The 10,295-nt window shown below is 35.1% G+C and overlaps 1 protein-coding gene across 1 annotated transcript in view; it reads left to right on the top strand.

The window, feature by feature from the left end:
* Positions 1 to 7,160, top strand: part of sfxn2 (sideroflexin 2) — a 12,522-nt gene extending 5,362 nt beyond the window's left edge. The window contains exons 4-11 of the mRNA XM_016676581.1: positions 905 to 1,083; positions 1,266 to 1,351; positions 2,166 to 2,226; positions 3,838 to 3,904; positions 3,994 to 4,043; positions 4,127 to 4,176; positions 4,266 to 4,313; positions 6,478 to 7,160. Of these exons, the coding sequence (XP_016532067.1) occupies positions 905 to 1,083; positions 1,266 to 1,351; positions 2,166 to 2,226; positions 3,838 to 3,904; positions 3,994 to 4,043; positions 4,127 to 4,176; positions 4,266 to 4,313; positions 6,478 to 6,577 (641 nt within the window). The 3' untranslated portion in view covers positions 6,578 to 7,160. The remainder of the gene's footprint in view (positions 1 to 904; positions 1,084 to 1,265; positions 1,352 to 2,165; positions 2,227 to 3,837; positions 3,905 to 3,993; positions 4,044 to 4,126; positions 4,177 to 4,265; positions 4,314 to 6,477) is intronic.
* The last annotated feature ends 3,135 nt before the right edge of the window (positions 7,161 to 10,295 follow it).

The following is a 10,295-nucleotide window of genomic DNA, read 5'->3' as shown; positions in this document are numbered from 1 at the left end:
CCATCCATCCATCCATCCATCCATCCATCCATCCATCCATCCATCCATCCATCCATCCATCCATCCATCCATCCATCCATCCATCCATCCGTTTCCCTGACTTCTGTCAAACTTTTGATTTCATAATGTCATCATATTTTTAATATTATAGATTTTTTGCCTTCAGTCATTGAAAATTTTTTTTCCTGTATATTTACAACTTTTTAACATCATAAAACATCAAACTTAATCCTTGTAAATATGCTTTTTGGAAGAAATTAGCTCTTCTCTGGCCACATCATTTTATACTTTGCTCTACAATTAACCTAATAAATACTTGAGATTAAATTTCTGTTCACCAAGTATTCTCGAATAATTCCTGAAATTATTCAAGAATACAAGAATAATTTTTATGTTTTCTTGTACATGAAAATTACAAGAAGAGAGGACCTTGTTGGGATTTCAATGCAAACATGCAGACGTTAAAGCTCATCTTACAAATGTTATCAGTTTCCGGGTTTCAACCAGTTCAGTTCGGTTTAGATCAGCTCGGCTTTATCAGTCGTGTGTGAACACAGGCTCAGCTGGGCACTGCTGGCTGTTTATAGGGAAAACTGTTTGGCTCTGCAGTCAGATGGCTCATGTATACAATACTATAGAGATGCTTGAAACAAAATAAAATGATCTAAAGCTACATAGTTGGTGCTAAAAACCTACCTGCTGGGAGACAAACACAACACTGCGTCATTGCGATTTTAAGGACTTAAATTAAACTGATTATTTAATTTGAAAGTAATTAGACAAATGAGAGACAGGCAAAGATACCTTTGTCTTCGAAGAGGTTTCAGATAACTTTAATGCTTTATTCATAAGACAGGAGGCTTTAGTATCAGCAGTGAGCATGTATCTATGGGATAAAAATGAGATTTTAACTTGAATAAACATCCAATCAGACATGCTAATGGCTCTTCTCTAACTCTGATTCTTGTTGTTGAGGCAGTTTTAACAGCTTTTGTCCTGTTCCTCAGGCAGATCGGAGTGGCTTACGTTACAGCAACCAGCACAGCTTTAGCAACAGCAGTGGGACTCAACCTTTACACGAAGGTACAAACACACACAGAGCAGTTCACTCGGCACGAACTGGTCCCTCTGCACATCACACCTCAAGCTAGCGGTCCGATTGGTTAAGTTTTCAGGCTGGTGTGCTAAAACTGCAACAAATCCGTGTTATTTTATCATGTGATGACCTGGGAGGTCATTGGTGTTTATGATGATTTGTTCTGCAGAAAGCTCCTCCTCTCGTGGCTCGCTGGGTCCCGTTTGCTGCCGTGGCAGCAGCCAACTGTGTCAACATTCCCATGATGCGGCAACAGTGAGTCCTCTGCCGTGTAGCTTGCTTTACCCATGAAACCTTGCTACATTGTGCAAGCTTTTTAATGTATTTGCATAAGAAGTTTCCTAAAAAAAACCTCATTTGAAATAAAACCTAAACTGCAAAAACACAAAATATTACCAAGTATTTTTGGTTGGGTTTCTGGTGCAAATATCTTAGTTCCCTTGAAAAAAGACAAAACTAAATTACAAGTAACTTTTCAGCAAGATATAGGGGCTTGTTTTAATATTGACCACAAAAAGTGGGAGATTATTTCACCTATGGCATAATAAGACATTTATGAGTGGAACTAGAACGTTTTTTTATCAATATTAAGCAATCATTTATTTTAAACAAGCTCCTATATCTTACTGAAAAGTTACTAGCAAGTTAGTTTTGTCTTATTTCAAGTGAACTAAAATATTTACACTACAAACTAAACAAAAACTACTTGGTAAGATTTTGTGCTTTTGACAAAGGACTAGATTTATTTTATTTTTCTGAGTTGTTTTTGACGCATCAGTAGGCTACATTATGCTTCTGGATTTAAAGCTCATGTGGTCTGGTTAAATATCTTGGATATCTTGTTTTACTGAAAACACTCATTAGCGCTTTTTACACATCTACCTATTAGGTGTCAGACTTGAAAGCTACAATGCACATCTTGATGAAACATTTAACTAGTTTAATGTTTTGTCTGCATTTTGATCTTCATAGCTTTTATCTACCATCTTCAGTCTGGACCACAGAAGTCAAAAACTGGGTCACATTCTGAGAATGTCTCTAAAATTCGTCCATTTTTGTTGTTTTTCAGGGAGATTCTGAACGGCATCGCTGTCACGGATGAAAACGGCAACAAACTGGGTCACTCAAAGGTCAGCACATCATAATCTACATTTATAACTCTATAATTTAATAGACATGAACTAAGTTTAATCTTCTGACTTCACTTATTAGTTCATAATAGTAATATTGTTTTGGAATTTGAGAAAAAAGAGTCATGTTATATGGAATAAACAGATTTTGATATAAATCATTTTTAAAATGTCTTCCACAGGTTTTTTACTTTCTTTGTACTGAGATAGTTTTGTTTTTCAGCTCAGCTAAGGATGATACATGTTGGATTAAAGACGGAAAAAGTTTAGTTTTTAAATTTTGATTAAAAGAATAACTAATTTTAAGAACTTTTTCAGACACTTGAGCAGCCTTGTTTTATCTAGTAGGGCTTTTGCATGAAAAGTAAACCTGCTGGCTTGTGAAAAAGGAAAAATGTTCAGATTTACTCTTCAGGATTGTCAGGGGGTTCGAATTATACTAATTACAATCAGGGGAAACTAATTAATTCTGCTGCTTTCCCTTTTTTCTAATCAGAAATGGGCAATCCTTGTTCTTTAGCTGCCACTGATTGACTGAAAAACTAAGAAAAAATCTTCTAATGACTTTTGTCCCACACATTTATTTAAAATTAATACCTGGATGAAATGTAAATTTCACATTTTGCATGTTTGTGTCCCAACTGTTTCTAAAATCAGCCAAAGCGCTTTAAAAAAACCACCCGGATGTTTTTTGGCAATAAGTTACTGCTTTTTTGGTGTCTAGCAAATTTGCCCTTTTGAAAATCGGTGGCATTGCTCCGTTACCTAGCAACCCCGGCTGAAGCCAGCTCGTCACCTAGCAACACACCTAGCAACCCAAGCAGAGCTCCTGCACATTTCATCAGCTGGTTTTTCTGCTGTATGCAATAAGGAATTAATCAGTTAATCACATGATAAATTAAATGAGATTGATCATTTCCAACCTGATTGTTATTTTTTCCAAGGGCAAATTTATTTACTAAGACATTATGATCAGTTTCATTTATGGTTTCAGTTGTACGTGGTTCTTATTTATTGTTTTTGGTTGCCATGTTTTATGGACATTTAAAATTTTGGACATTTAAAATATCTTCCAGTTGCAGTGTTAAGAGCTCCTTAAAACACTTAAATGAATTGATCTTTGAAAGCTTAAACTTGCATTATTATGCCATCATCAACATATTGGTTGAAAATGGTGTGAAAACAGCTAAATTATCATCCATCGCAAGAATTACTGGGACAATTTATCACCCATCAAAATTTGTTATTGCGACAGCCTTGGCTGTACAATGGCTGCTGGAAAAAACAAGTGTTTTATTGTTAACTTGGCATACAGAAACCAGCTGCTGCATTCTTGTTGGTTGTGCAGGAGGCTCCACTTCTGCTTTTTAAACATGTTACTGTATAACTGTGCATCTGTTTGCAGCGATGAGTTGCTGTGGCAACCAGCAGCTTATGTGGCGTTAAAGTTACAAGATCCTTATTATCGAAGAATGATTTTGTGGGAAAAAAAAAATACATTTGATGAATATGTTTTGAGTAGCCCATATCTACCCTAACCTGTTCAGGAAAGCATAACAGGTTACCTTTAATGTCTATTTTCCACCGTGAAATCCCATCTCTCACCTGCAGAAAGCAGCAGTAAAAGGCATCACTCAGGTGGTCATCTCCCGGATCACCATGGCAGCACCAGGAATGAGTACGAAAAACATTCCTACCTTCTTTATCGCCATCATGTTGAGATTTATTCCCCTTCCCCGTCTTGACTCCCTTTACTTCCTCTCCCAGTCATCCTCCCCATCATCATGCAGAGGCTGGAAAAGTACAAGTTCATGCAGGTCAGATCGTTTGTCTCCATCAGCGTGATAATGTCAGGTAAATGTGTCCGCCCGTCCTCACGTCGCTTTCCGCCCGTTAACAGAGAATCACATTTCTTCACGGACCAATTCAGGTCATGCTGGTGGGAGTCTTGTGAGTACAGAAGGTCCCAGGGTCACATTAGTTTTAATGGACTACACAGGTTTTAAGTGGTGACTTGTATATCTTCTCTCTTTTAAAAGTCTGATCTTCATGGTGCCGGCGGCCTGCTCCCTGTTCCCTCAGCGATGGTAATGAAAATATCCTGTCCTTTCACCTGCTGCCACATTCAAACACCTCATCTCTCGCAGCTTTTCCGCTGTCCCTTTTGACTTCATGTCTGATTGAGTCAAACAAGTTGGAAATGGGGAGAGGAAATTACAATCTGTGAGCTGTTAAAGATGCCAAGCAAGTTCAGCGCTGTAGAAAGTCTTGAGCCAAGGCCTCATGATTTTCCTTTAATATTGTCACTTATTGATAATATTTAGGGTTCTACTGCAATCTGGAAAAAATCTGAATGCAGTATTTTCTAGATCTGGACTAGTTTATTCCTTCTTTGAATAGAATATAATAAAATATTTCTTTATTAATGCGAGAGTGGGGAAATTTACTTGTGATAGCAGCACAGAAACAAAATATACAGAATATTAAAATATCTAAAAATAATGTAAACAACTGTTTACTAATATATAGTGTATTCCTTTCTTCCATGCTTGCACCTCCATATTCTTTCTCTTACTCTTTTGCTTTGTTTCACTGTTTCATTATTTTGCTCTTTCTTTCCTTCTCTCGTCTGCTCTTTCACTCTGTTTTCTTTCCATCCTTGTGACCGTCGCAATAATTTCAATAAAATAACTCTTCCCCCCGACACTTCTTCGATTAATATTTGCAAACCTGTAACTTTGACTTATTTTAACGCTCTCTGCAGTATTTTGTGAAGCTCTGAAATTGATCTCTCCACCACTCAAACAGCATTGCATCTTGAAGTCTTCAGACCAGCAAAGAAACTCTCAAATTAAAAAGTCTGCTAAATGTTATTGAGCAGTCCAGATGTTTTTCTCGCTTCATTCATGTTGATTTACTTGGATGACTAAACAGTCGTAAAACTGCTCCTGCTGTCTGGCTAGCAGATGTTTTTTATGACCTGCAAACAAATCTATAAATCCCTGTTATCTGACTTCAGATGCTGAAATAAAATGTCTGCAAGGAAATAATAACGGGGAGCTGAGCTGTGAGCAGAGAAGCGAGCGTCAAATAGTTAAAAACAGTGAGCTGAAATCTTTTGGATTGTCTTATGGGACACATGCTTACAAAAGATTCTATAATTCAGCTGTAATAAAACTTTGACAGCTGATAAAAGTTTAATTCCTTCTCTGAAGACACCCAGTGACCCTTACATTTTTTATAATAGTTTGCTTCTTTTAAATGTGTGGGAGAAACCAAATCGAGCAAATAATTTAGGAGCTACGATCAGACATTCTCTGTCGCTCTTCAAACATTAATCAAAGTGTAAATATAGGCCAGAACCAAACAAAGAAGTGTATTTATTAGGAATAATTAATTTAGGAATCGTTTTTCATGCAGCTTCACTTTATATCTAGGATATTTAAGATAAATTAGAATCTGGTTTTGAATCCAGTAAGGAAGAAAAGTCACTCATTAACATTTGTCAGGTGTAAATTATTATTATTATTATTATTATTATTGTTGTTGTTAATAATAATAATTATTATGATAATCATTAGTATTATTAGTTGTAATAGTATTAATAATAATACAATAACTTATTATAATTATTATAGCTATTATTAGATAAATATTAACAGTAATAACAATGTTAGTAATATTGTTACTAATTTGTTAAATATTGATATAATTATTGTTAGTAATATATAATAATGTTACTAATATAATAATTTTTAATCATGTAAAATATAATATTATTAATAATATTGATAATTATTATTTTAATGGCATTATTATTTATTGTATCATAAATAAATAATTTAATAGCAACAATAACAAAGATAATTTAGATATTGATTATGAGAAAAATAATTATATAATAATTGTAATCATGACACTTGTCTGTTACTATAATTATATCAACAACAATAAGAATTGAGATATAAGGACAATGATTATGTAGTAAAAGTTGTCATCAGTTATTACTGTAAAATTATATAATATTCATTTAAGTAGCAGTGCTTTTGATTATAATAAGAATGATAATGAAAGTAATTCATATAATGATAATTTTGATGCAACAATATGAATAATAATAATAATGGTGATTATAACACTGATATTGATTTAAGACATTTTTATGGTTGTAAATCGGTTTAAACTGTATGTTTTCATTAACTAATTGATGTTGTTTTTTCTTTTTTTAATGTATTTTTTCTCCTCCTGCAGCTCCATGGCCGTGTCGAAGCTGGAGCCCGAGCTCAGAGACTCCATCGTGTCTCAGTACGGAGACAAAGTCCAGCTAGTTTACTTCAACAAAGGCCTCTGAGGGTCAGACTAAGGGCTGCTTGCTGTTTCTACTGTCTCACACTGCATGGGCTGCTGCAGTCAGAGCTTTCACAAAGCATGCCGCCATTTTTAATCATTGATCTAAAATAATTTATAGGTTTATTTCATTTCAGAGTCTGCTTCTTGTCCGTCGTGTTCAGCTTTCCTTTGTCACCAATCCCTTCTCTGTAGAGAGGACAGCTGTTCTGAAACCAAACGATTTCAACTCAGGAACGCAGCATTACTTTGCCTTTGTAGACCTTTTCTTTGTGGTAAAATGAGCCGCCAGTGTCCTGATCCTTGCTACAGCCTGTGCCTTTTACAGAGCAACAGGAGCAACGCTGCCGAACTCAAGTTATTTGTTTTTATCCGTTGGCTTCACTGTGGAGCCATAAAATGCCTTTATGAACGCGATGAGTCTTAAACGGTCCCTCATTCTAGTGGAAGCTGCTGCCCTCTTGTGCCAGAAAGGAGTAATGCAGGAGATTTGCTGTTTCATTTGAAATGGTTGCCAACCTGACGGTTTAGCTGTGTAAACTTGAACCTCAGCATGAACTGCAATAAAACCCACACAGTTTTAAAACTGAGCGCTTCAGAGTGGTGTTTTCGGAAGCTTAAATAGTACTACTCTTGTGTGTTTTTTCCCCTTGCACTAGGATAAATTAATAAATGGTGACTTATTATGCTACGCTTCCTTGAACAAGTCATAATACATCTGTGGGCTATAAAAGTATGTTCAATTTTTTTTTTTTTTTTCCCCAAAAAATCATGCTTAGATGGTGAGATTTCAGTCTTGTCAGTTCTGCCTATTTTGAGCCGTTTTAGGGCGTCTTGTCTCTTTAAATCCTAATAAGTTCCTTTGGTCATGCCCCAAAATTCAACATTTACACTCGTAGAACAAAATGGCTGCAAACTATGGTGGCAAATTAGGGCCATTGTTGAAAGAAAATAAATAAATAAATGCATACATTTCCACCAAAGGTTTAGTCTTGGAAGTTTTCAAGAAAAAAACTTAGAAATTTCTGAGTTTGAAAAGTCAAAAATGTGCTAGAAAAATAGTCTGAGCAATCTCAGAAATTTTCTAGAATTTTTTTTTTTTGGTGAAAATTTGAGTTTCAAAAATTTTCAACTTTTGACACTGAAATTTCCAAGTTTTTTTTTTCGAGAAAATTGAAACATTTCTGACACTAACTGTGCCTCTCTGAAAAGCAGAAGTGGAGCCTTCTGCACAACCAACAAGAATGCAACACTTGATTTCTAAATAGTGATTCAACAACAAAACACTTGTCTTTTCCAGCTGCCACTGTACAGAGCATACAGCAATAAAACCAGCTTAAACAAACATACTGGGTTGCTAGATAACAGGTTGACTTGCCAGGGTTGCTAGGTAACGGTGCAGCGCCCATTGACTGTGATTTAACATATGCTTAGCAATCTGGAGGTGTTTGAAATGGCTAATTTTTCAGACATCAAAAAACATTAAATAACTGCTAAAAAAACAACTGCTGAGTGTTTTTTTAAGTAGTTGATCTGTTTTTAGAAACAGGTCAAGCTGCTTTGCAGTTCAGTTTTATCAAAGTATTACAAAAAGGTAACATTAAGTGGTATTTATTTGTTTAAGTGAGTAAGTTTCTTATGATAAAATGCAGAAATCAATCTCTGAAACAGATTTATGTGACTAATTCAGGAAAAAAAGGTGCACAGGAAATCTGATTAATTAATGGCTTTATCTGCTCTTCTAACTTTTACTGCTTTAATTTATTTTCTTCTTACTTTAACTCCTGTTGACTCCAAAAAGGGAATGTTAGTGTGTGGAAGCTGCTGCATTGTTTAAACATTTTCCCTTTTATATAATAAAAAGGGCTTTTCATGTAAAATTAACCTTATTTACTGAGACACTGCTGAAAAGATGAAGATGCTTTTGTCGTGATCATGAAATACCTTTTGCAAGTTCCTGTGAAGGTTTTGTAAGATCTTTTAAAATTCACTGAGGATCTTGCTTAAGTACCCGTTGAGGAAGCTTGCAAAAATAAGTTTGGACTTCAAATATTGTAAAATTTTTGCTGGAGCTCACAAAAGTACCTCAGAATTTCACAAAAGTAACTTGGTGAAAAAGTCCACTGGAGGATTGCAAAAATATCTGTGGGAGCAAGCAAATACAACTCAGATTCTTGTAAAACCTTTGTGGGACCTTGCCAAAGTAATTCAGGGAGCGCTCCGTCTTAAGACTTCGCAAGGGAACTTTGGATCTCGGAAAAGTGCCTTGGGAGCTCAAAAAACTAACAGGATCTCCTAAAACTTTTGCAGGAATGCTCAAAAATAAAACTTAAAAAACTAGCTGAGAATCCAGACTCTATTTCATTCTCAAAATTCACAGTTTGGCTCCAACAAGGTAATTCCCAAAGAGGTATTAATCTAAAACTTGGCTTGCAGTCGGATGAATGATAATGTGTACAGATCTGTCAGAGTTTGTTGATTTTTTTTTCTTATTTCTTAGATTTCTATTCATTTGATTTATACTGTGCCAGTTATCTAACCTAGAAATGACTTCTTTTCCTCTCAAAGGGACAATTTTCACGCCTTAAAGTAATATGCTGTTACAATTAAGTACAAATGTTTAGAGGAAAATTTGTAGAAAAGCAACAAATGTTTTTTACAATCCTACAATCCAGGAAAACTAAATAGTTAAGACCACTTCAGAGTTACAAGAAAGTTTTAAAAGCTTAAATTTTTCAGTTAGACTTGGAAAAATATAGATTCAAGTCCTGTAAGAGTGCCTTAAACGTGGACAGTTTCTTGCTATAGTTAAACATGGCAACTACGTAGGACCTCCACGCCACCAGGGGGCCCCAAAGCTGCATGTTCAGCGTTCAAAACATTAAAATACCCCGTCGTTATCTGTAGTTATCTGTTTGCTACATCTTTTATATGTTTGAAAAACAAAGCAAACAAATAAAACTAGGTAGTTTTGTGTTTTTTGCGTTATTAGGCCATTTGTTGGACCCATTTGTTGGTGATTTTAGCCGGATAATTGGTTGCTAAGCACCTTTTTTTATTTTGCTACTAAGTTTCTGTTATGTGTGAGCTAGCCTTTTGTGATTTTCATGTAGCTGACCGGAATCTATTCATTAACTGAGCTATAGTGTCACATTGTATATAGAAAAGAAAAAAAAAGTAAATTTTCAGGTGAAATTTTTTACTTTTTGAAACTCAAACAAAACTGACACTTCTCAAGTACTGGTACTGGTGATCAAATTATCAGTCATTGCATATTTAAAGATGACATAATCAGACGGACCAAAATACAAAGTTAAGTGGAAATTTTGGTATTTTGAGGATAAAATGATAATAATTCATACAAGTAACAAAAAAATAACTAAATCAGACAAAAATAAATCAGTTTCTTTCAATAAAAACTTATGAAACTGTAACAAAAACTGCAGGTGTGTGTCTGTGTTTGGTGAATTTTTGGTTAAAACATTCACCAAACCTTTCGCAATGTTCTTCATTCAGTGAAGTTACGTACAATAGGTAGAAAATCTAGAAATTTTACTCAAGAGTAGCGATACTTAATAAAATTACTCAAGCTAAAAGTGAAAAGTACAGCGTAATAAAAAAATATTATTGTAGGTCAGATTCACGTTCTGTTGGAAAAAGGGACCTTTTCATCGCATCAGGTGGGAGACAGCGCCCTCTGCCGGTAGTCCGTGTAGCGAGCG

The sequence above is a fragment of the Poecilia formosa genome, unplaced genomic scaffold (genome assembly GCF_000485575.1).
Source record: "Poecilia formosa unplaced genomic scaffold, Poecilia_formosa-5.1.2 Scaffold136, whole genome shotgun sequence".
Classification (NCBI taxonomy): Eukaryota; Metazoa; Chordata; class Actinopteri; order Cyprinodontiformes; family Poeciliidae; genus Poecilia; species Poecilia formosa.
Note: the sequence above shows the minus strand (reverse complement) of the source record. Positions and strands in the feature narration are given on the sequence as shown.